The following is a 24,799-nucleotide window of genomic DNA, read 5'->3' as shown; positions in this document are numbered from 1 at the left end:
GACACTAAGTTTTAGATGCTTTTGCTAATTTAACATTAAGCTACATTAATTTTACATTAAGCTAGATCCTGGCTGGTGACCAAGGGTGACCAGGCCTTTGCCGTTAGGGCCCCGAGTCTCTAGAACTCACTTCCCCTTGAGATTAGACAGGCATCATCATTAACCTCCTTTAAATCCCTACTGAAAACCCTCTTTTATCGTACAGCCTTTTTAACTTCTTAATCCCTTTGTTGTTTTTTCTTTCCCACCTCTTGCCACTTTCTATGTCTTGTCAACGCCAGCTTTGTCTAAATTGCTCTTTACTTTACTTTGTTTTTATTGTAATTTTAACTTGTCATCTATTGTTTTTTTATTTTTCTGTCTGTTAAGCACTTTGTAACCTTGTTAAGAAAAGTGCTATACAAATAAAGTTTATTATTATTATTATTATTTAAAATCACAACCTTTAACCTCTGTGTTACAGATCACAACTGTGCAGATAAACCTGTGTTCACTCCATCCAGATTGGTGGTGAAGTATGGTGACCCAGCCAGTGTGAAATGCTCTGTATGTCAGAATTGCCAGAGCAACTTTGGTTTGGAAATACCTGTGGGAAACCAAAACAGACATGGAACTCTGATTTCATGGACGGTTGACCATTTGACAGAATGGGGCCTTTCTCCTATGTGCTATTATGCTGCTGAAGGAGATCAACAGTGTTGTAGCAGTCTGAAAGTAACTCTCTACAGTAAGTGAACTTGTTGCTCGTGGTGGTTTTATCATTATTTTCAGAATGAGTGCTAAAGGAGTGGAGTCACAGTTCTATATTTTAAATTACATTTCTTGATTTGTTCTCTCATATTTTTTAAGTGGTTTATATTAATTGTGTCTCGATCTCTCTACGTTCTCTACGTCCTCTTCCCTGTCTCCTCAGAGCCTCCAGACAATGTGGGATTAAACATTAAAGGTAACTCTTGGGTGATGTCTGAGGGCCAGAACATCACTCTGAAGTGTTCGGTCCAAAATGTTGCTCCTGCTGAAAACCTCCGTGTGACCTTCTACAGTGGACATCGGCAACTAGGTCAGAAACAATCTAACAGCAGAGCGCTTAAACCAGTTGCTGAGACATTTGAACTGGACTTCACCCCCACTAAAGAAGATGATGGAGGAGAGTTCTGGTGTGAAGCCGAGCTTCTTCTGGGACCTGACGGACCACAGCCCCCTCCAGTGGTGAAGTCACGAAACTTCCCTGCAACTGTCCTCTGTGAGTCTGACAGCAAAATCAACACCCCACAACAGCTTTTGTTCTCATTTTGACCTCTTTCGCAAAGATGGAAGAAATGTTTGATCTGTTAACTAAAGCTGCTCTAATCAATATAGTTAATTACACAAAATTGGTCATAAACAGATCATCTGATACAAAAAGGTCCCTTCCTGGAGCACAGCTCAGGCCAGAAGAAATCATAATAAATGAAGGAGATTTTAGTAATACAGTGAAAAGAAGAGTTAAATGCGTTTATCAGATTTCTTTTTTATCCAGGTGATTGTTAATGTTGCTCCACACTTATTTTGTCTATCTGGATCTATCTATGATCTGATCACATTTCAAAATTGTTCCCATTTTGCTGTAATAACGTGCTGTATTTCATTCTCACTCAATCAACACACAGATGAGCCGTATCTCACGGGGGCGTCGCATCCCAGTCCGACTGTTCTCACAGAGGGAAACCCTCTACAACTGAATTGCTCGGCTGTGGGAAACCCCAGCCCCACATACACTTGGACGGGCCCATCAGGTGTGTCCCCCACCAAGAGCAGCATTCTCATTATCGACTCTACAACTACCGAGGATAAAGGGCAGTACACCTGCTTTGTACACAACAACCAGGGGAACGTCACTGTGAAGTTTGACGTGGACGTTAAACGTGAGTTTGAAGTTTTGTCATGCCCAGTCTTCTACTGTTACTGGAAAGAGAGTCACTTAACCACTATATTGCTTTCAGTTGTGCTTTCTCACATCAGTGGATCATTTATTCTAACACACAGGAAGGAAGTTCATTGTGACTGTTATAGTGTTTGGTATCATTCGGTTCTAAAATATTTTCTGTTCCTTTTTTTCTTTCTGCAGGCGACCTCACCAAATACTGCATAGCTGCAGGAGTAATAGGTGCTGCTCTGTTAATCCTCCTGGGGGTAATTATATGCTTCAAATACTACAAAAACACACGAATGGGACAGTACAACCGTTAAGGACGTTCAGACATCACTCAGCTGTGCCCACTGCATTGTGAGTCTGCTGGAAGGCGTGAAATGTGTTTGAACACTTTTGAGCTTTTGCTTTGTCACAAGCTGCAGCTAAGGGTCGTCCCCAGTGGGTCAGAGGTTAAGATGTCAACCACAAACCACAACATCCTTGGTTTAAGTCTCGCTTGTACATCTCTCTCCCTCATCTCTCTACTGATGCTTTCTATTGACATGAAACGGCCAAAATGCTTTATGTATTAAATTAGTTAGCCCTGCCTGCTTTGCCTGTTCTAACGTTAAGTAGGATCAGCTCGTTGTTTGATTTTATCTTACATTTGAGCTGACAGAGAAAGAACATGTGAATATGAAATAATCAACATTTACATCCTTAATCTCAACCTGATGCACCACCTTGGATGTGGTACATACAAACAGGGTCTCTGGTTTTCTGTCTCCTGTTGCTATTATGGTCATATATTCATCTCACTTCTCCTATTTGCGTTCTTAAGCTGTCACCTCACTGGTTTCAGAACATGCAGTTGAAAAAAAGTTTGCTGGCTAACTGTCACTTTTAAGAAGTAGAATAAAGTTATCTTTAAAGGGACAGTGTGTAACGATTTAAGTAATTTATTAACTCAAATCAGCGTCTTCTTTCATAAGTAAGTCCTCATTGGTGTACAATTACCTCTGCCAACAATCTGACTTATCCTCCTGAGTGAAGAATTACCTGTCTGAATATTCATAGCACGGGCAAGCTCTATAAAGGCCGCCATGTCTTTCCGGTTTTAAAAAAATATGGACTGCCGAGAAGGACACAAAGCACTACGTGGTACTACGTAGTAAGGCTAAACGTGTTTTCGCTCAGAGTCAGCTTGACTGCGGAACTGAGAGGGAGCTCAGGGAGTTTTATATTTTTATAGCCCTAATAACTAACTACATCTTTACCTCATTACTTGAATCAGTAGAAATACTCGACGCTGTTGGGAAAGAGTCCATATTTTGAAAATGAGTTCCTTGTCCGTCAGGGCCACCGTAGCTTCCGGAACGTCTCCAACGTCTTCAGAACGGGAGGGGTGAGCAAAGGAGTGTTGCAATGTGGAACCTCACAGCTAGATGGCGCTAAATACTTGATCTATTACACACTGTCCCTTTAAATAAATAAATGAGAAATACACACAAATATAAATATATACATTGTATATCTCCATTTCAAATAAGCTGTAAGACCAGTTCCAAGTGCAGGATTATGGTCTTGAATTGATAAGACCAGGCTTGTGTGTATGTGTTTCTGTGTGAACTGCAATGATGCTGAGTTACAGTGAAAAAGAGGAATTCATTCAAGCAAAAGCAGTATGATAATGAATTTCTCCCTGCCTGGGACTACAATAAGAAGATATAAGCTTTGGCTGTGTTTTTTATTCTATATTTTAATAAATATGAACTTTAAACACAGTAAAATGCATTCCCGTTTCTTTCATTCATATTTTGTTGTACGTTAAAGTATTTCCATGTAAAGGGAACAAGGTACTTTACAATATCAGCTTTTTATTTCTGAATGATCTCAACTAAGATTCCAGTTTTCCAGTGTAAGAATCTGACCGTGACTCACAGTATATGTGAAAGATTTGTGTTTGACAGTGTGACAAAATTTTAAGAACAATTAAAGCTGCAAGCTGTTGGAGGGCGCGCACGTAGATATCTGCATGTGCACGCGTTTAGTGGACATTAACTGAATGGGTGAAATAACACTGCCTGTGTCCACTATGTGGCTCTAGAGATCACACGTCAATTATGTCATGTTGTAGTGTATGATGTGGAGAGAACAACCTGTAAATCGTATGATGTTTGGCTGCACTGCTAATGGCTGAGAGTAAGATGGCGTTTCAGTTGCCTTCTTTCAAAAATGTGTGTGTATGTCTTGTTCATATTTTGGGCGAACGTGAACTGAACATACTGTATTTCTGCCTGATGAACGTAACTGTGAACGCGTTCATTCTGGCGTTTGTGAACGGTGCTCTCTCACAGTTTAACTTCGTTCAAGAGAGTGCCAGATTTCCATCGAGCCTTCCAGGCGAAAAGCCGCTAAAACACACCATAAACAGGCCTTAAAGTGAAACTCTCGCCAAATGCAACCTAGGCTTTTTTTGTGAATGTGTATGAGTCAAACCTTTGTGTAAAAGCTTAAATTACGACGAAAGAGGCACTTTTAAGATTTACCGTATTTTCGTTTTCCGGTCAAACTAATTTTCAATGGGAGTGCATGGGGCACTTTTACGATGGTGTCACTGGGTGACTATGGGGGAACCAAAGTATGGGGGGGAGGTTCCCAGGGGAGGACTTACCTGGTGTATCAAGATGGCTGCCTCCAGCTGCAATCAATATACAAGCAATCAAGCACTCATTGACTCACCCATCAAACCTGATGTGCTGTAGGTGTGCAGTGACTGGACTGTGTGGCGATTGGGCCACAAGCTGTGTGTGGGTGTGTTTTATATACCTTCAGGTATTGGAGACCATGGCCTCCACGATGGAGATGTGCTGTTGCGAGACCAGTTCCTCATGGGGCTCCGTGATGGCCCAATTCGCCAGGGCCTGAAGCTACAGCTATGTTAAAACCCAGACTTGACTTTTGAAGACATCCGGAAGGAGGCCCTGGACCTAGAACTGAAACAGCTAGAGACAGCTGGGCAGCCTACGTGCATGGCCACCAGCAGTGCCAGTACCCCCACTCCTCCACCTGTAGCTAACTGGAAGCAGGAACTCCGTGCCGAAATAATGAAGGATGTGAAAGAGCAGATGACTGAGCTTTCCAAGACTCTCTTGGATGAGCTACGCCGGGGTAGACCGTCTGGTTCGCCTTTCTCCCGTGAAAGGTCCTACTCGGAGGGTGCACCAGAGCAGGAGCGACGCTCAGCCCGCCCCCCTCTGGTTCAAGGTTCCAGTGGGATGACAGGGGGAGGCCTATTTGCAATAGCAGACACATTAGCAGGACACATTAGCAGGCAGTGTGGGCCTCGACGTGCCTCCCAAGAGGGTTTTTAGCTTCCCCGGCCACTGCGGGTCAAGTGGCCGGGACCCCTTTAACCAACCCCTCACCTTCCCCCAAAGACATTTTAGTGGGCCAGTGCCCTATTGTAGAGGTACATGTCAACGGAAAAAAGGTCAGATGCCTAGTTGATACTGACTCTCAAGTTACTCTGTTTTCGCAAGGTTTGTGTAATGAACTGTTTGATGTCCAACAATTACAGGGAGTGGAGGCACCATGGCTGACCTTGTGGGGCGCAAACGGGCTGGATATCCCCTACATTGGCTACGTGGTGGCTGACTTCCAGGTGCAGGGCGTCACAGTGCCAGAGAGGGGGCCGTTATCGTCAGAGACCAATGCCTGGGTACCCACCAAGCCCTGCTAGGCATGAACATGAGGAACATGAGGACACTGTCCGGGTTTCCTGTCGATATGCCCTCACCGTCCCTGCCCAAAGCGAAGCAGTCGTTTGGGCTAGGTTGCCGGCCCGGCCTTATGGACCGAACAACTGGGTGGTAGTGGAGCCACACGGCGAGTGCCAGGAGGTCGAGGTGGCCTGAGCCCTTGCCACCGTGCATAGGGGCCGTGTGCCTGTGAGGGTACGCAACACCAAGCCCTACCCCGTTAACCTCCACCGTCGCCAGGGTCTGGCACGCGTCATGGCTGTAGGGCCCCAACAGCTGAAAGAAAACAGTGATGTCTGCTTTAACCAACTAAGTCCAGGGGTGGTTGAGGTGGGCATTATGCAGGTTGGCCAGGGGGAGAATAAAATGAGTGAGGCAATGCCTGAACACTTGTGCTGTGAGTCTCTGCAGGGAAATGGCTAGGAGGAGAACCAGCAGCAGCAGCTCCGATGTTTCCTGGCCAAGTGGCAACATGTGTTCTCCACCCATGATGAGGACTATGGATGCACAGACGTTGTCCCCACGGGCGACGCAGCCCCCATCCGTGAGTGTTATCGCCCTGTGCCCCCCACCCTCTATCAGGAGGTTTGCACTTTGTTGCGGGGCATGCTAGATGGGGGCATCATTCGGGAAAGCAGCAGCCCCTGGGCAGCTCCAATAGTGCTGGTGCAGAAGAAGAGTGGAGCTTAGAGGTTCTGTGTCCACTATCGGAAGCTAAACAGCTTAACCAAGAAGGACACTTTTCCCCTTCCATGGATAGAGGACTCCCTGACCACCCTGATACAGGCTGCCTGGTATTTCACCTTGGACCTGGCCAGTGGCTACTGGCAGGTCCAGGTAGAGGAAAGAGACAGAGAGAAAATGGCATTCACCACCCCCTTTGGGCTCTTTGAGTGGGAAAGGAGGCCCTTCGGCCTCTGCAATGCTCCAGCCACTTTCCAGAGGCTAATGCAGAGGTGCCTGGGGGGGGGGGCAGTTGGTTGATTCTACTTTGGTACACCTTGAAAAGTGCCAACTGTTTCAGAAGGAGGTGAAGTTTCTGGGGCACCGCATTAGCCACCAGGTTGTCTCACCAGATCCAGCCAAGGTTGTGGCGGTTCAAGAGTGGCAACCCCCCAAAACGGTCATGCAAGTGCGTCCTTTTTTGGGATTTGTGGGGTACTATAGGCGCTTTATTAAGGACTTTTCAAGAATTGCCAAGCCCCTGAATGCACTCCTGGTAGGAAATGGCCGCTCTCGGGGTCGAGGGTCACCATGGAGTCCTGATTGTGACACAGCCTTTCAAAAGCTCAAACATGAATTGCTGCAGGCTCCGATTCTTGCCTACGCCGACTTTTCACAACCCTTTGTCCTTTATACCGAAGTAACTCTGTGTTAGGTGCAGTGCTGGCCCAGCAGCAGGAGGGGGAAGGAGAGAGTCATCGTCTACGCAAGCCGCAGTCTTCACCCAGCAGAGAGGAACGACTCCAACTACAGGTCCTTTAAACTGGAGCTCCTGGCCATGAAGTGGGCCACGAGCGAAAAGTTTAAAGACTACCTATGGGACAGTAAGGTAATTGTGGTGACTGATAACAATCCCCTAATCCATTTGCACACAGCCAAGCTGGGGGCTGTGGAACAGCGATGGGTAGCACAACTGGCCAATTACGACTACCAGATGCGCTATCGACCAGGGCGAGAACACACTAATGCTGATGTGCTTTCTAGACTCCCTGTTGCAGATGCAGCCGCCCAAGCCCCAACTCCACCCACTCGGCCTGATGATGAACTTCTGGTAGGGGTGGTGGAAACACCAGGTTCAAGCAACAAAGTCGTCCCTGCTAGCTGGGGATGGGATCCAAACCGTTGGAGTTGCAGGAGAGTGACAACAGCCTGGTGACAGTCTCAACCTACCTGCAACGTGGTACCCTACCTCCAGCCGCAGAGTGGAGGGCACAGACGCCAACGGTGAAGCATCTACTGAGCCAGTGGGGTAGGCTGAGTCTACGAGAGGGGTAATCTGCCATTCTGTGCAAGCTGTGGTGACTCACAATGTTGTGTTCCAGGTAGTTGTCCCACAATCCCAGATACAGCCTCTCCTAGAGGCCTACCATACACAGATGGGTCACCAAGGCCAGGAGAGGACACTGTCGCTGGTGAGGAGAAACTTCTACTGGCCAAAGATGGAGAAGTCTGTAAGCACGTACATCCGGGGCTGCTCACGATGTGTGGTCTTCAAAGTGAGACAAGATGGTAAAGCCCCCTTGGTCCCCATGCAGCCCAAGGCCCCCCTCCGGCCGACTGATCACTACCAGAACATTTTGGTGGTCACAGACTTATTTACAAAGTATGCCTGGGCCATCCCCATGACCGACCAGACCGCCTCCACCACTGCCAGGGCCCCGTGGGGATCTGTGTTCCAACCCTTTGGGTGCCCTAAGACCCTTCACTCGGACCAAGGCCCGAACTTCAAATCGCAAGTGATTCGGGAGCTGTGACAGCTCTATGGGTGCTGGAAGACCCACACCACGCCATACCATCCGCAGGGGAACGGAGGATGCAAGAGGTTTAACCAGACCCTGTTGAGCCTATTGGGGACCTTGGAAGCCGAACAGTGTCGGCCCTGAACCTGCGGTAGAAGGGGGAGACCCCCCGCCACAGCCTCAACGCTCCCAACGGGACACCCTAGGTATGCCCCCCAAGCGGTATGGTAACTGGGCCTCCTAAAACAGACGTTCTAGGGACTTGAACCAATTGGTGGGGGAGGGTGTCATGGGGTGACTATGGGGGAACCAAAGTATGGGGGGGAGGTTCCCTGGGGAGGAGTTACCTGGTGTACCAAGATGGCTGCCTCCAGGGTCCCAGGGGAGGACTTACCTGGTGCACCAAGATGGCTGCCTCCAGCTGCAATCAATATACAAGCAATCAAGCACTCATTGACTCACCCATCAAACCTGATGTGCTGTAAGTGTGCAGTGACTGGACTGAGTGGCGATTGGGCCACAAGCTGTGTGTGGGTGTGTTTTTATATACCTTCAGGTATTGCACTGGCAAGGTTTTGGCAGATCACAGAACAGACTGGGAGAAGAGCCGGTCGTGGAGGGGACTGAGAGCTGAAGGTGTGGTGGAGCCTCGAGGAACTGAAGCAGGACAGAGTTGACGGATCAGTACGGAGCTAAGTGCCTCTCTCTCTCAGCCATATTAATCTCTGCTCATGAGAATGAACTGCTGTTCCCACTCTGTCATCCCGGCCGCCTAGTGGAGTGTTGCGGGACCCGACCTTAAGTGAGATAGTGGTATTCTTTTCCTGATACCACCACCATGGGGAGTGTGATTTGCCTACCCTGGGTTTTTGTGTGTGTTTGCCTGCTTTTACCAGCGTTGGGATTTTTGTGTGCTGTTGCCCTAATAGGATGCCATCATCGTGTAGGCGGGCCGTAGCAACCTGAAAAAACATGAAATTTTGCTCGTAGTATCACCAGGGTCTCTACACATGAACACGAGCATTGAGAACATTGGGCCTCATTCATGAACCGTTCTTACGAACAAATTTGTTCTTAAGTCCCACTTACGAAGATTTTACAAAGATTGTGGCATTCATTAATTTTTTCTTATCCAGGATTTTTTCTGAGGCAAGAACAAATCCTACGAACACTCAGGAGTACTCTTACGCACATTTCAGTGCCGAAATGTTGGCATGGTTGTGTTTTCGTCTCTTGTGTAGTTCAATAAAATGCAATATTACAGTGATAATTCTGTCATATTTATTCATTTATTTATTCATTTCACATTTTTGGTAATTTACAAAGAATTTAAATTCTAAAATAAATTAAATGTGCCATTGATTTAAGATAAATCAAGTAAATTGGAAACATGCCATCAATTAGTAACCCCCCCACCCTAGTTATACGTGGCATTTCTCCATCCAAGGCTCGCAAAACAATGGCATATATATTGCTCCTGCGGCTTTCATCAATGTAAGAACACAGCTGAGAACAATTCTGAGCCTTACGAATGAGTTGGTGAATCTGACGTAGGGTTTTCTTAAGGAACCTCTTAAGAACAACTTTAGAAAAAATCTAAGAAAAAATTCTTAAGAAGATATTGGTGAATGAGGCCCATTGCTTGTGTACACAGAGTTTACTAAAAATAGAGTTTTTGAACAACTCACGTTAGGAGATTTTTCCTCTGCTCGCCACCGTCATGCCAGTGAGAAGTATCGATCTCCGAATTCAACATAACCTGGAGGACAGTTAAGGTGGAATGCTCCGGAAGCAAAATTGCTATTTTTAGTATTTAGAAAATAGCAATTTTGATGCTATCTTAAAAGTGCCCCTTGTACTGAGAAAATAAGTTTGACCTGAAAACGAAAATACAGTAAATCTTAAAAGTGCCTCTTTTGTCGTAATTATGCTTTTACACGAAGGTTTGACTCATATACATTCACAAAAAAGGCATAGGTTGCATTTTGGCGAAAGTTTCACTTTAAGGCCCACAATCACCCCTCATAGTAGGATAATATGGGAGGTTTATACACTTCCTGAATTGTTACAGTCCTGTGAGTTTTTCAGTGTTAGTTATTTGTGTCAGTGTTGTTCCTACATGTCACAATGCTATAAAAAAAGACAACAGTTTAGGCGAAAATTGTGGAAAAATTGTAGTTGACAGTTTGAAGAGCCCATGATCGTTGTAAGTTTTAGACAGGCCCTGGTTTAAATGAAAGCTATGAATCTACCCTTTAAAATGCTACTAAACATGCCCTCATAAAAGATGAGTAAAACTCTGAAAAATGAGCATAAACTAGGATATGCACCCGCGTCTGGAGGCCTATTTATTGTAAGGGGTGTTTAACTTCATGTGCTGATAACTGTCACAAACTACCACTTAGGATGGGTCATCATATCAAAATATCATCTATGGACATGAACCTCTTCAAAAAATGTTACAAGGTTTTGACACCTTGAATGGTACAGAAAAGTCAAATTTTGGCCTTTGGCTCATGGACTGATTTGTTTCCGTAAAGATTCTTCCTCTTTTTCCAGTGCATGATTCTTTTTAAGTGATGCTGCACAAGACAGGAGCTCTCTTGGCTTCAGCTTGTGCACATGCAATTTCCAAAGGGGATTTGTTTGAGCTGAAGACTGGTTGCTGTGCTCACACAGCTCCGTCCGTCTGTCCGCCTGCCCGCCTGCCCGTCTGTCCTTCATAGATAACAAAAATGGTGTGGACCTTTTATACAGAGAGATTTTTTACTTTCTATTTCAGTCGCTCTCTGTCTGACCTCGAGCTCGCACAGTTTTTCATCCCCAGGTTTTCTTTTCAAGACCAGCTGGCAATAATGTTGATCTGCTACATATTTCTGGGTGTTTCTTTGCTGAACTCTCTTCATGACTTCCATGTGTCCAGTTGTGGTAAGTGTTCCTTATCTGCTGCGGTCTGAAAGGGCGTTTTAAGGTTTTGAAAGGTCATTGATAGCTTTTTTTTTTAAAGCTCAAACAAACTAAGTAAACACACTCTTTGTTTTCATGACAGAATAAACAAACTGACCTTTAAAGAACAATACAGTTTCATACTGTTTTACTTTGTTTATATGTGGCGGACCCTGCCAACTTTCTAGCTTCACACAGTGTTCTGGGACCTTGTTTACCTCTGAGAACAGCTTGTTTATTCAGTTATGGACACAAACATTTCAGAGTTTGTATTATTTCCTCATTAATATTGTAAATACTGAAATTCTGAGTTGGATTTTTTTCTTCAAAACTACAGCGAGCCCCTTTCAAATATATCTCCTATTTCCATATGCTACACATTCTTTGCTTTTAATTATTTGTTGGCCATATATAGTTTTTTGCCATTATTGTTTACTATGTACTGTAGTATAATCTTAATGCATTTCATATCTTCATATATTCTATTATTTCACTATTTTACCACGTTTTGAATGTTACTTAATATTTTAAACTCTGTAAAAAATAAATGCTTTGGCAGCACTGCACATAATTATGGCCACGCCAGTAAAGCAATTCATTAAATGTGAATGTTATGTTATGTTTCCAGACCATTTAAGGCTGCCTGACAACATACACTCCAGCAATTAAGCAAAAGCTATTAAACTGTTTGTTTTTCCCTCTTTTAGTGTCTGAAAAGGAAACAAACATTGCATTAACAAACAAAAAAGCTGTTATGATAACAGTATGTGGTGCTAATATGACTTTTAGTTTCTTGAATGTTATAGTTTTAGATGCTTTCGCTAATTCTACATCAAGCTGATTAAAAATCACAACCTTTAACCTCTGTGTTACAGATCTCAACTGTGCAGATAAACCTGTGTTCACTCCATCCAGACTGGTGGTGAAGTATGGTGACCCAATCAGTGTGAAATGCTCTGTATGTCTGCATTGCCAGAACAACTTTGATTTGGAAGTGGCTTTGGGAAACAAAGAAAGAAATGGAACTCTGATTTCATGGTCCACTGACTCTGCAGACATTTATATTGTTTTCATATCATTGTGATTTTACAGCCCACTTTATACTGCTTTGGTTCAGTTTCTCAGCTCTAGTTGGCATGTTTCGAGTAAAAAAACTCTAAAAACTCCATAAACTACTTCACGTACACCAGATTGCAGACAGGTAAAGCTAGCACTTCGTTGGTAAACGTAGTGGAGCATTTAACAGCTGAAACTTCAGTTAATTATCTCAGGAATATGTTTAAAACAAATCGATGCAACAAGACTGGTTGATTTTTTGTGTCATGCACATAGAGTGAACAATCATCATGGGTTTACAAGACAACAAAAACACAGTTGCAGCTGTCAAACAGTTCATTACGTTTCATTATAAAATCGGTCTCAAACAGAACATTTTGACAAAGACAATCTGATACAAAAAGGTTCCTTCTCGAGCACAGCTCAAGTTTTTCATGATCATCCAGCCAGAAGAAATCAGAATAGAAGAAGATTTTAGTAATAAAGTGAAAAGAAGAGTTACATTCCTTTATCAGGTTTATTTTTTTTGATCCAAGTGATTGTTAATGTTGCTCCACACTTATTTTTTCTATCTGGATCTAATCTATGATCTGATAAAAATTCAAAATTGTTCCTATTTTGCTGTAATAACGTGCTGTATTTCTTCATCGCTCAATCAACACACAGATGAGCCGTATCTCACGAGGGCTTCAGATCCAAGTCCGACTGTTCTCACAGAGGGAAACCCTCTACAACTGAATTGCTCGGCTGTGGGAAACCCCAGCCCCACATACACTTGGACGGGCCCATCAGGTGTGTCCTCCACCAAGACCAGCGTTCTCATTATCGACTCTACAACTACCGAGGATAAAGGGCAGTACACCTGCTTTGTACACAACGACCAGGGGAACGTCACTGTGAAGTTTGACGTGGACGTTAAACGTGAGTTTGAAGTTTTGTCATGCCCAGTCTTCTACTGTCACTGGAAAGAGAGTCACTTAACCACTATATTGCTTTCAGTTGTGCTTTCTCACATCCATGGATCATTTATTCTAACACACACAGGAAGGAAGTTCATTGTGACTGTTTCAGTGTTTGGTATCATTCGGTTCTAAAATATTCTCTGTTCTTTTTTTCTTTCTGCAGGCGACTACACCAAATACTACATAGCCGCACCAATAGGTGCTGCTGTGGTTATCTTCCTGGGGGTAATTATATACTTCAAATACTACAAAAACACAAGAATGGAACAGTACGACCGTTAAGGATGTTTTGCGTTTTCACAGACAGCACTACGGCGCTCTCTCACAGTTTAACTTCGTTCAAGAGAGTGCCAGATTTCCATCAAGCCTTCAAGGCGAAAACCCGTTAAAACACACCATAAACAGGCCTTAAAATGCAACCTAGGCTTTTTTTGTGAATGTGTATGAGTCAAACCTTTGAGTAAAAGCTTAAATTACGACGAAAGAGGCACTTTTAAGATTTACCGTATTTTCGTTTTTGGGTCAAACTCATTTTCAATGGGAGTGCTACGGGCACTTTTACAACAGCATCAAAATCTTTATTTTTAAAACACTAAGAAGTCTCGACACAACATGAAACTTTGCTGGTAGTATCATCAGGGTCTCTACACATGAACACGAGCATTGAGAACATTGTGTACACAGAGTTTACCACCTTGAGTGGTACGAAAAAGTCAAATTTTGGCCTTTGGCTCATGGACTGATTTGTTTCTGTAAAGATTCTTCCTCTTTTTCCAGTGCGTGATTCTTTTTCAGCGATGCTGCACAAGACAGGAGCTCTCTTGGCTTCAGCTTGTGCACATGCAATTCCCAAAGGGGATTTGTTTGAGCTGAAGACTGGTTGCTGTGCTCACACAGCTCCATCCGTCTGTCCATCTGTCCTTCATAGATAACAAAAAGGGTGTGGACCTTTTATACAGAGAGATTTTTTACTTTCTATTTCAGTCGCTCTCTGTCTGACCTCGAGCTCGCACAGTTTTTCATCCCCAAGTTTTCTTTTCAAGACCAGCTGGCAATAATGTTGATCTGCTACATATTTTTGGGTGTTTCTTTGCTGAACTCTCTTCATGACTTCCATGTGTCCAGTTGTGGTAAGTGTTCCTCATCTGCTGCGGTCTGAAAAAGGCCATTGATAGCGGTGTGTGTGTGTGTGTGTGTGTGTGTGTGTGTGTGTGTGTGTGTGTGTGTGTGTGTGTGTGTGTGTGTGTGTGTGTGTGTGTGTGTGTGTGTGTGGTGTCAGTCATCAGCAGTCGTTTGGTTCATATAGAGCTACATCACACACAGCTTTGTAGGAGTTTTATCTGTTTTTTATTTGTGTAACTGTTTTTAGCATTGGTATTTGATCAGCTGTAGTGAAAAGTGGTGGTTATTGCTCAATTTACATGGTTCAGATTCAATAATTAAAGGTGCAATGTGTAGTTTAAGGGAGGACATTTTAATCAGAAGAGAAAAATCTTCATTGACTGTTTTTTTTTTCTTTTTTAAGCTCAAACAAACTAAGTAAACAAACTCTCTTTGTTTTCATGACAGAATAAACAAACTGACCTTTAAAGAACGACACAGTTTCATACTGTTTCACTTTGTTTATATGTGGCGGACCCTGCCACCTTTCTAGCTTCACACAGTGTTCTGGGACCTTGTTTACCTCTGAGAACAGCTTGTTTATTCAGTTATGGACACAAATATTTCAGAGTTTGTATTATTTCCTTATTAATATTGTAAATATTGAAATTCTGAGTTTGAATTTTTTCTTCAAAACTACAGCGAGCCTCTTTCAAATATATCTCCTATTTCCATATGCTGCACATTCTTTGCTTTTAATAATTTGTTGGCCATATATAGTTTTTCGCCATTATTGTTTACTATGTACTGTAGTATAATAATCTTAATGCATTTCATATCTTCTTATATTCTATTATTTCACTATTTTATCACATTTTGAATGTTACTTAATATTTTAAATACTGTAAAAAAAAACAAATGCTTTGGCAGCACTGCACATAATTATGGCCACGCCAGTAAAGCAATTCATTAAATGTGAATGTTATGTTATGTTTCCAGACCATTTCCCTCCAGTAATTAAGCAAAAGCTATTAAACTGTTTGTTTTTACCTGTTTCAGTGTCTGAAAAGGAAACAAACATTGCATTAACAAACAAAAAAGCTGTTATGATAACAGTATGTGGTGCTAATGTGACTTTTGGTATCTTGAATGTTACAGTTTTAGATGCCTTCGCTAATTCTACATCAAGCTGATTAAAAATCACAACCTTTAACCTCTGTGTTACAGATCCAAACTGTGCAGATAAACCTGTGTTCACTCCATCCAGCCTGATGGTGAAGTATGGTGACCCAATCAGTGTGAAATGCTCTGTGTGTCAGAATTGCCATCACTTTGGTTTGGAAGTGAATGTGGGAAACATAGAAAGAGATGGAACTCTGATTTCATGGTCAGTTGACCATTTGACAGAATGGGGCCTCTCTCCTATTTGCTATTATACTGCTGAAGCAAGTCACCAGTGTTGTAGCTATCTACCTGTAACTCTCTACAGTAAGTGAACTTGTTGCTTGTGGAGGTTTTATCACCATTTCACAATGAGTGCTAAAGGAGTGGAGTCACAGTTCTATATTTTAAGTTAAATTTCTTGATTTGTTCTCTCATATTTTTTGATTTATATTAATTGTGTCTCGATCTCTCTACACTTCTCTACGTCCTCTTCCCTGTCTCCTCAGAGCTTCCAGACAATGTGGGATTAAACATTACAGGTAACTCTTGGGTGATGTCTGAGGGCCAGAACATCATTCTGAAGTGTTCGGTCCAAAATGTTGCTCCTGTTGAAAACCTCCGTGTGACCTTCTACAGTGGACAGCGGCAAATAGGTCAGAAACAATCGAACAGCAGAGCGTTTAGACCAGTGTCTGAGACGTTTGAATTGGACTTCAGCCCCACTAAAGAAGATGATGGAGGAGAGTTCTGGTGTGAAGCCGAGCTGCTTCTGGGACCTGATGGACCACAGCCCCCTCCAGTGGTGAAGTCACAAAACTTCCCTGCAACTGTCTTCTGTGAGTCTGACCGCAAAATCACTGTGACACCTTTTGTTATCATTTTGACCTTTTTTGCAGAGATGGAAGAAATGTTTGATCTGTTAACTAAAGCTGCTCTAATCAATATTTGTGGAGGATCACATGACTACCTGCTAGTGAAAGTGGTGATGAACCCACAGATGATCATCCACTGACTCTGCAGACATTTATATTGTTTTCATATCATTGTGATTTTACAGCCCACTTTTTACTGCTTTGGTTCAGTTTCTCAGCTCTCGTTGGCATGTTTCGAGTGAAAAAGCTCTAAAAACTCCATAAACTACTTTACGTACACCAAATTGCAGAGAGGTAAAGCTAGCACTTCGTTGGTAAACTTAGTGGAGCATTTAGCAGCTGAAACTTCAGTTAATTATCTCAGGAATATGTTTAAAACAAATCGGTGCAACAAGATGATGACTGGTTGATTTTTTTTGTCGTGCACATAGAGTGAACAGCCATCATGGGTTTACAAGACAACAAAAACACAGTTGCAGCTGTCAAACAGTTCATTACGTTTCATTATAAAATCGGTCTCAAACAGAACATTTTGACAAAGACAATCTGCTACAAAAAGGTTCCTTCTCGAGCACAGCTCAAGTTTTTCATGATCATCCAGCCGGAAGAAATTAGAATAGAAGAAGATTTTAGTAATACAGTGAAAAGAAGAGTTAAATTCCTTTATCAGATCTCTTTTTTTATCCAGGTGATTGTTAATGTTGCTGCACACTTATTTTGTCTATCTGGATCAATCTATGATCTGATAAAAATTAACGTGCTGTATTTCATTCTCACTCAATCAACACACAGATGAGCCGTATCTCACGGGGGCATCAGATCCAAGTCCGACTGTTCTCACAGAGGGAAACCCTCTACAACTGAATTGCTCGACTGTGGGAAACCCCAGCCCCACATACACTTGGACGGGCCCATCAGGTGTGTCTCCCACCAAGACCAGCGTTCTCATTATCAACTCTACAACTACCGAGGATAAAGGGCAGTACACCTGCTTTGTCAGCAACAACCAGGGGAACATCACTGTGAAGTTTGACGTGGACTTTAAACGTGAGTTTGAAGTTTTGTCATGCCCAGTCTTCTACTGTTACTGGAAAGAGAGTCACTTGACCACTAGGGGTGGTGAAAAAAATCGATAATCGATTAATCGCGATTATAATATTGACGATTATGAATCGATTATTAAATTTCCAAAGATCGATTTTTTTTATTTTTTTAATTGTAATACAAACTGGAGTCCTCCTCTTACTGGCTTCCGCTACATGGTCCACAGTCTGGAGCCAAGATATGTTATTCCATCCTGGAGCTTTTTCACACTTAAATCGATTCCAAATCTTTACACGGAGACAAACCCTCTGTGCAAGAGTCCCTCAACTCTGCTGACAGGGTAGCAATAACCTGCGATGCCTGGACATCCAGAGCTACAGTCTCATATGTGACTGTTACAGCTCATTATGTCAGCAGTTAATGTAAGCTAGTGTCCTACGTACTTCAGACGAAAGCTATGGATGATAGCTACACAAGCGCAAATATGTGTGAGTTTCTCAAAGCAATGGCAGGCGAGTGGGGAATAGAGAAACACGCCCTGGTTCTCGTCACTGACAATGCTTCTAACATGAGTCCAGCTACTGAGCTTGGCAACTTTCTTTTAACAGTGAAAGACATTTAAAACACAGTAAACAATAATAATTTGGATATTACAGTTACACTATACAATATTGAAGGTGTTGTGAGGTGTTACTCGAAAGAGAAGTAAAATAATTCAGCAGCTGACTGATGTTAAATGGAAGATCAATAATCGTTAATAATCGAAAATCGATTTGTAATCGAATCAAGACTTCAATAATCAGAATCGAATCGGGAAATTGGGCTGATTAACCACCCCTATTGACCACAATAGGAAGGAAGTTCATTGTTACTATTTCAGTGTTTGGTATCGGTCAGATCTGAAATATTCTCTGTTCCTTTTTTTCTTTCTGCAGGCGACCACACCAAATACTACATAGCTACACCAATAGGTGCTGCTCTGTTAATCTTCCTGGTGGTAATTATATACTTCAAATGCTTCAAAAAATAATGAATGGGACAGTACGACCGTTAAGGACGTTCAGACATCACTCCGTTGTGCCCACTGCATTGTGAGTCTGCTGGAAGGCGTGAAATGTGTACGAACACTTTTGAGCTGTTGCTTTGTCACAAGCTGCAGCTAAGGGTCGTCCCCAGTGGGTCAGAGGTTAAGATGTCAACCACAAACCACAACATCCTTTGGTTTGATTCTCACTTGTACATCTCTCTCCCTTATCGCTCTACTGATGCTTTCTATTGACATGAAACGGACAAAATGCTCTATATATTAAAATATATAGAACAATTTCCCTCTTTGAACAATTTCAGTCTGGCTTTCGTGCCCATCATAGCACTGAGGCAGCCCTCGTGAAAATCACAAATTACTTCTGATGGCATCTGACTCTGGCTTACTCTCCATCCTGGTTCTCCTCGACCTCAGCGCAGCCGTTCGACACTGTCTCACATGACATCCTCCTGGACAGGCTGGCCTCCATTGGAATCACTGACATCCCTCTGGCTTGGCTGAAATCCTATCTCACTGGTCGCACACAATTTGTCCAACTCAAGAACCTAAGATCTTCCTCCTCCCCAGTCTCCAGCGGTGTTCCCCAGGGCTCTGTCCTTGGCCCCCTCCTATTTACTATTTACCTTCTGCCCCATGGACACATTCTCAGGAAATTCCATATTCAATTCCACTGCTATGCTGACGATGCACAGCTTTATATCTCCACCAAGCCTACTTCCACTCTACCACCCACAGCTCTATCCAACTGACTACTGGAGATTAAATCATGGTTCTCACTCAACTTCCTTAAACTGAACAGTGACAAAACCGAGGTCCTCCTCGTTGGCACCAGATCCTCCCTGGCAAAGCACAACCCCTTCTCCATGTCCATCGACAATTCCACTGTCCTAACATCACCCCAGGTAAGGAGCCTGGGTGTCATCCTGGACGGCACCTTAACCTTTGAAGCCCACATCAATAATGTTACCCGGTCTGCATACTTCCACCTACGCAACATCAACCACCTCCGTCCCTCACTCACACCAGCCTGCACTGCTGTTCTCGTAAACACCCTGGTTACATCTCGTCTGGACTACTGTAATTCTCTCCTCCGTGGTCTTTCTCGGAAACCACTCCATCAATTCCAACTGGTCCAGAACGCAGCTGCGCGTATCATCACCAGAACTCCCTTTGCTGAACACATCACCCCAGCCCTGCAGCAACTCCATTGGCTCCCTATCAAATCCTGCAGCAATTTCAAGGTTCTACTCCTCACTTTCAAGATCCTTCATAACCTGGCACCATCATATCTCGCTGAACTGATCCATACCCACACACCCTCCTGCACCCTCCGATCCTCTTCTACCATGCAGCTCTTTCTGCCAACCTAACCACCATGGGGTCAAGAGCTTTCAGCCAATCTGCCCCCAGCCTCTGGAACTCTCTCCTGGTAAACATTCGCACTTCTGACACTGTCTCCACTTTTAAATCTCGCCTAAAAACACACTCATTCCGCGTGGCTTACTCTGTATCAGCCTAATCATATAATCACACTCCAGTTACAGTGAAAAAGAGGAATTCATACAAGCAGAAACAGTATGATAATGAATGTCACCCTGCCTGGGACTACAATAAGATATAAGCTTTGGCTGCTTTTTTAAATTCTATATTTGAATAAATATGAACTTTGAACACAGTAAAATGCATTCCTGTCTCTTTTATTCATATTTTGTTGTATGTTAAAGTATTTCCATGTAAAGGGAACAAGGTACTTCACAATATCAGCTTTTTATTTCTGAATGATCTCAACTAAGATTCCAGTTTTCCAGTGTAAGAATCTGACCTTGACTCACAGTATGTGTGAAAGATTTGTGTTTGACAGTGTGACAAAATGTTAACAACAATTAAAGCTGCAAGCTGTCAGAGGGGCGCACGTAGATGTCTGCATGTGCACGTGTTTACTGGACGTTGTCTGAATGGGTGAAATAACCCTGCCTGTGTCCACTATGTGGCGCTAGAGATCATGGTATGTTTTGGACAGGCCCAAAACCTGGTTTAAAACAAAGCTATGAATCTACCCTTTAAAATGCTACTAAACATGCCCTCATTAAAGATGAGTAAAGCTCTGAAAACTGAGCATAAAGTAGGATATGCACCCGCGTCTGGAGGCTTATTTATTGTAAGGGGTGTTTAACTTCATGTGCTGATAACGGTCACAAACTACCACTTAGGATGGGTTATCATACCAAAATATCATCTATGGACATGAACCTTTTCAAAAAATGTTGCTAGATTTTGACACCTTGAGTGGTACAGAAAAGTCAAATTTTGGCCTTTGGCTTATGGACTGATTTGTTTCCATAATGATTCTTCCTCTTTTTTGAGTGCGTGATTCTTTTTCAGTGATGCTGCACAAGACAGGAGCTCTCTTGGCTTCAGCTTGTGCACATGCAATTTCCAAAGGGGATTTGTTCGAGCTGAAGACTGGTTGCTGTGCTCACACAGCTCCGTCCGTCTGTCCTTCATAGATAACAAAAAGGGTGTGGACCTTTTATACAGAGAGATTTTTTACTTTCTATTGCAGTCGGTCTAAGTCTGACTTTGGGCTCACACAGTTTTTCATCCCCAGGTTTTCTTTTCAAGACCAGCTGGCAATAATGTTGATTTCCTACATATTTCTGGGAGTTTCTTTGCTGAACTCTCTTCATGACTTCCATGTGTCCAGTTGTGGTAAGTGTTCCTCATCTGCTGCGGTCTGAAAAAGGCTGTTTTAAGGTTTTGAAAGGTCATTGATAGCGGTGTGTGTGTGTGTGTGTGTGTGTGTGTGTGTGTGTGTGTGTGTGTGTGTGTGTGTGTGTGTGTGTGTGTGTGTGTGTGTGTGTGTGTGTGTGTGTGTGTGTGTGTGTGTGTGTGGTGGGTGGGTGGGTGGTCGGTCATCAGCAGTCGTTTGGTTCATATAGAGCTACATCACACACAGCTTTGTGGGAGTTTTATCTGTTTTTTATTTGTCTAACTGTTTTTAGCATTAGTATTTGATCAGCTGTAGTGAAAAGTGGCGGTTATTGCTCGATTTACATGGTTCAGATTCAAAAATTAAAGGTGCAATGTGTAGTTTAAGGGAGGACATTTTAATCAGAAGAGAAAAATCTTCATTGACTGATTTTTTTTTTAAGCTCAAACAAACTAAGTAAACAAACTCTCTTTGTTTTCATGACAGAATAAACAAACTGACCTTTAAAGAACAACACAGTTTCATACTGTTTTACTTTGTTTATATGTGGCGGACCCTGCCACCTTTCTAGCTTCACACAGTGTTCTGGGACCTTATTGTCCTCTGAGAACTGCTTGTTTATTCAGTTATGGACACAAATATTTCAGAGTTTGTATTATTTCCTCATTAATATTGTAAATATTGAAATCCTGAGTTTGAATATTTTCTTCAAAACTACAGCGAGCCACTCAAATATATCTCCTATTTCCATATGCTGCGCATTCTTTGCTTTTAATTGTTTGTTGGCCATATATAGTTTTTCGCCATTATTGTTTACTATGTACTGTAGTATAATCTTAATGCTTTTCATATCTTCTTATATTCTATTATTTCACAATTTTATCACATTTTGAATGTTACTTAAAGGTTGAATATGTAATATGCTTATTAAAAGCTATATTTTTTCAAAAATAATACATCCACGGGGCGTTTAGAGGGGCGCAGATTAAAAGTAATGCGTTTCCTTGAAAAATTATATTTAGTCTGGAATAAATAACTTAAGAAATTTTGACGGGTTCGACAATGACCTGTTTACATCGTACCAGCCAAATAGCGGCCGGCATTGCGGGTTGCCAATTTCGCAACCTCGGCAATGCTCGGCAAAGCTCGGCACAGCTAAGCTGACACTGGGTAAAATGGCGGAGTCTGCAAGCTCTTCAGAGCCCCAGCCAACGGTGCGTTATCTGTCCCAGCAGCTGAGTGACCGGAGAAGAGCAAAAACCAGAGTAAATATCGGTGAAGCATACGCTCGATGGACTCAAAACCTGGCAACCCGACCACTGGAATTACTTTTTTGTTGTCGCGACTACGATCTTGAGACGCTAGATGGCGGCATTCAGCTCATATTCCATATTTCACCTTTAATATTTCAAATACTGTAAAAAAATAAATGCTTTGGCAGCACTGCACATATTTATGGCCTCACCAGTAAAGCAGTTAATTGAATTTGAATGTTATGTTATGTTTCCAGACCATTTAAGGCTGCCTGACAACATACATTCCAGTAATTAAGCAAAAGCTATTAAACTGTTTGTTTTCCCTGTTTTAGTTTCTGAAAAGGAAACAAACATTGCATTAACAAACCAAAAAGCTGTTATGATAACAGTATGTGGTGCTAATATGACTCTTGGTTTCTTGAATGTTACAGTTTTAGATGCTTTCGCTAATTTTACATCAAGCTGATTAAAAATCACAACCTTTAACCTCTGTGTTACAGATCTCAACTGTGCAGATAAACCTGTGTTCACTCCATCCAGACTGGTGGTGAAGTATGGTGACCCAATCAGTGTGAAATGCTCTGTGTGTCAGAATTGCCCGAGCAACTTTGGTTTGGAAATACCTGTGGGAACCCAAGAAAACAAATGGATCTCTGATTTCATGGACGGTTGACCATTTGACATAATGGGGCCTTTCTCCCCAGTGCTATTATACCGATGAAGCATATCACATGTGTTGTAGCGATCTGAAAGTAACTCTCTACAGTAAGTGAACTTGTTGCTCATGGTGGTTTTATCATTATTTTCACAATGAGTGCTAAAGGAGTGGAGACACAGTACTATGTTTCAAATTACATTGGTTGATTTGTTTTCATATATTTTTATAGTGGTTTCTATTAATTGTGTCTCGATCTCTCTACACTTCTCTACGTCCTCTTCCCTGTCTCCTCAGAGCTTCCAGACAATGTGGGATTAAACATTAAAGGTAACTCTTGGGTGATGTCTGAGGGCCAGAACATCACTCTGAAGTGTTCGGTCCAAAATGTTGCTCCTGTTGAAAACCTCCGTGTGACCTTCTACAGTGGACATCGGCAACTAGGTCAGAAACAATCGAACAGCAGAGCGTTTAGACCAGAGTCTGAGACATTTGAACTGGACTTCACCCCCACTAAAGAAGATGATGGAGGACAGTTCTGGTGTGAAGCCGAGCTTCTTCTGGGACCTGATGGACCACAGCCCCCTCCAGTGGTGAAGTCACAAAACTTCCCTGCAACTGTCTCCTGTGAGTCTGACAGCAAAATCAACACCACACAACACCTTTTGTTATCATTTTGACCTCTTTTGCAGAGATGGAAGAAATGTTTGATCTGTTAACTAAAGCTGCTCTAATCAATATTTGTGGAGGATCACGTGACTACCTGCTAGTGAAAGTGGTGATGAACCCACAGATGATCATCCACTGACTCTGCAGACATTAATATTGTTTTCATATCATTGTGATTTTATTTTACTGCTTTGGTTCAGTTTCTCAGCTCTCGTTGGCATGTTTCGAGTGAAAAAGCTCTAAAAAATCCATAATCTACTTCACGTACACCAAATTGCAGACAGGTAAAGCCAGCACTTTGTTGGTAAACATAGTGGAGCATTTAGCAGCTGAAGCTTCAGTTATTTATCTCAGGAATATGTTTAAAACAAATCGGTGCAACAAGATGATGACTGGTTGATTTTTTTTGTCATGCACATAGAGTGAACAATCATCATGGGTTTACAAGACAACAAATATATAGTTGCAGCTGTCAAACAGTTCATTACGTTTCATTATAAAATCGGTCTCAAACAGAACATTTTGACAAAAACAATCTGCTACAAAAAGGATCCTTCTGGAGCACAGCTCACGTTTTTCATGATCATCCGGCCAGAAGAAATCAGACAAAATGAAGAAGATTTTTGTAATAAAGTGAAAAGAAGAGTTAAATTCCTGTATCAGATTTTTTTTTTTTAATCCAAGTGATTGTTCATGTTGCTCCACACTTATTTTTTCTATCTGGATCAAATCTATTATCTGATAAAAATTCAAATTTGTTCCCATTTTGCTGTAATAACGTGCTGTATTTCATTCTCACTCAATCAACACACAGATGAGCCGGATCTCACGGGGGCGTCGCATCCAAGTCCGACTGTTCTCACAGAGGGAAACCCTCTAGAACTGAATTGCTCGGCTGTGGGAAACCCCAGCCCCACATACACTTGGACGGGCCCATCAGGTGTGTCCTCCACCAAGAGCAGCATTCTCATTATCAACTCTACAACTATACCGAGGATAAAGGGCAGTACACCTGCTTTGTACACAACAACCAGGGGAACGTCACTGTGAAGTTTGACGTGGACGTTAAACGTGAGTTTGAAGTTTTGTCATGCCCAGTCTTCTACTGTTACTGGAATGAGAGTCACTTAACAACAATATTGCTTTCAGTTGTGCTTTCTCACATCAGTGGATCATTTATTCCAACACACAGGAAGGAAGTTCAT

The 24,799-nt window shown here is 42.6% G+C and overlaps 2 protein-coding genes across 8 annotated transcripts in view; both read left to right on the top strand.

The window, feature by feature from the left end:
* The window catches only part of LOC115589450 (vascular cell adhesion protein 1-like), a 31,476-nt gene extending 29,345 nt beyond the window's left edge, over window positions 1-2,131 (top strand). Inside the window, exon 10 of the mRNA XM_030430294.1 lies at window positions 1,650-2,131. Within this exon, the coding sequence (XP_030286154.1) occupies window positions 1,650-2,131 (482 nt within the window). The remainder of the gene's footprint in view (window positions 1-1,649) is intronic.
* Window positions 2,132-10,814: 8,683 nt separating this feature from the next.
* The window catches only part of LOC115584959 (hsp90 co-chaperone Cdc37-like), a 37,169-nt gene continuing 23,184 nt past the window's right edge, over window positions 10,815-24,799 (top strand). The window contains exons 1-9 of one of the 7 annotated variants that reach the window (XM_030422981.1): window positions 10,824-11,042; window positions 11,936-13,037; window positions 13,242-13,303; window positions 14,063-14,208; window positions 15,407-15,667; window positions 15,850-16,179; window positions 17,008-17,262; window positions 18,195-20,823; window positions 20,913-21,013. In XM_030422981.1, the coding sequence (XP_030278841.1) occupies window positions 20,941-21,013 (73 nt within the window). In that variant the 5' untranslated portion in view covers window positions 10,824-11,042; window positions 11,936-13,037; window positions 13,242-13,303; ... (4 more) ...; window positions 18,195-20,823; window positions 20,913-20,940. Of the gene's footprint in view, window positions 11,043-11,935; window positions 13,038-13,241; window positions 13,304-14,062; window positions 14,209-15,406; window positions 15,668-15,849; window positions 16,180-17,007; window positions 17,263-18,194; window positions 20,824-20,857; window positions 21,014-22,770; window positions 23,036-24,408; window positions 24,666-24,799 lie in introns of those variants that run through there. The other 6 variants (XR_003984629.1, XR_003984627.1, XR_003984648.1 and 3 more) reach the window with 6 other exon arrangements.

This window comes from Sparus aurata, chromosome 1 (assembly GCF_900880675.1).
Source record: "Sparus aurata chromosome 1, fSpaAur1.1, whole genome shotgun sequence".
Lineage (NCBI taxonomy): Eukaryota > Metazoa > Chordata > Actinopteri > Spariformes > Sparidae > Sparus > Sparus aurata.
This window is presented reverse-complemented; position numbering and strand designations above follow the sequence as displayed.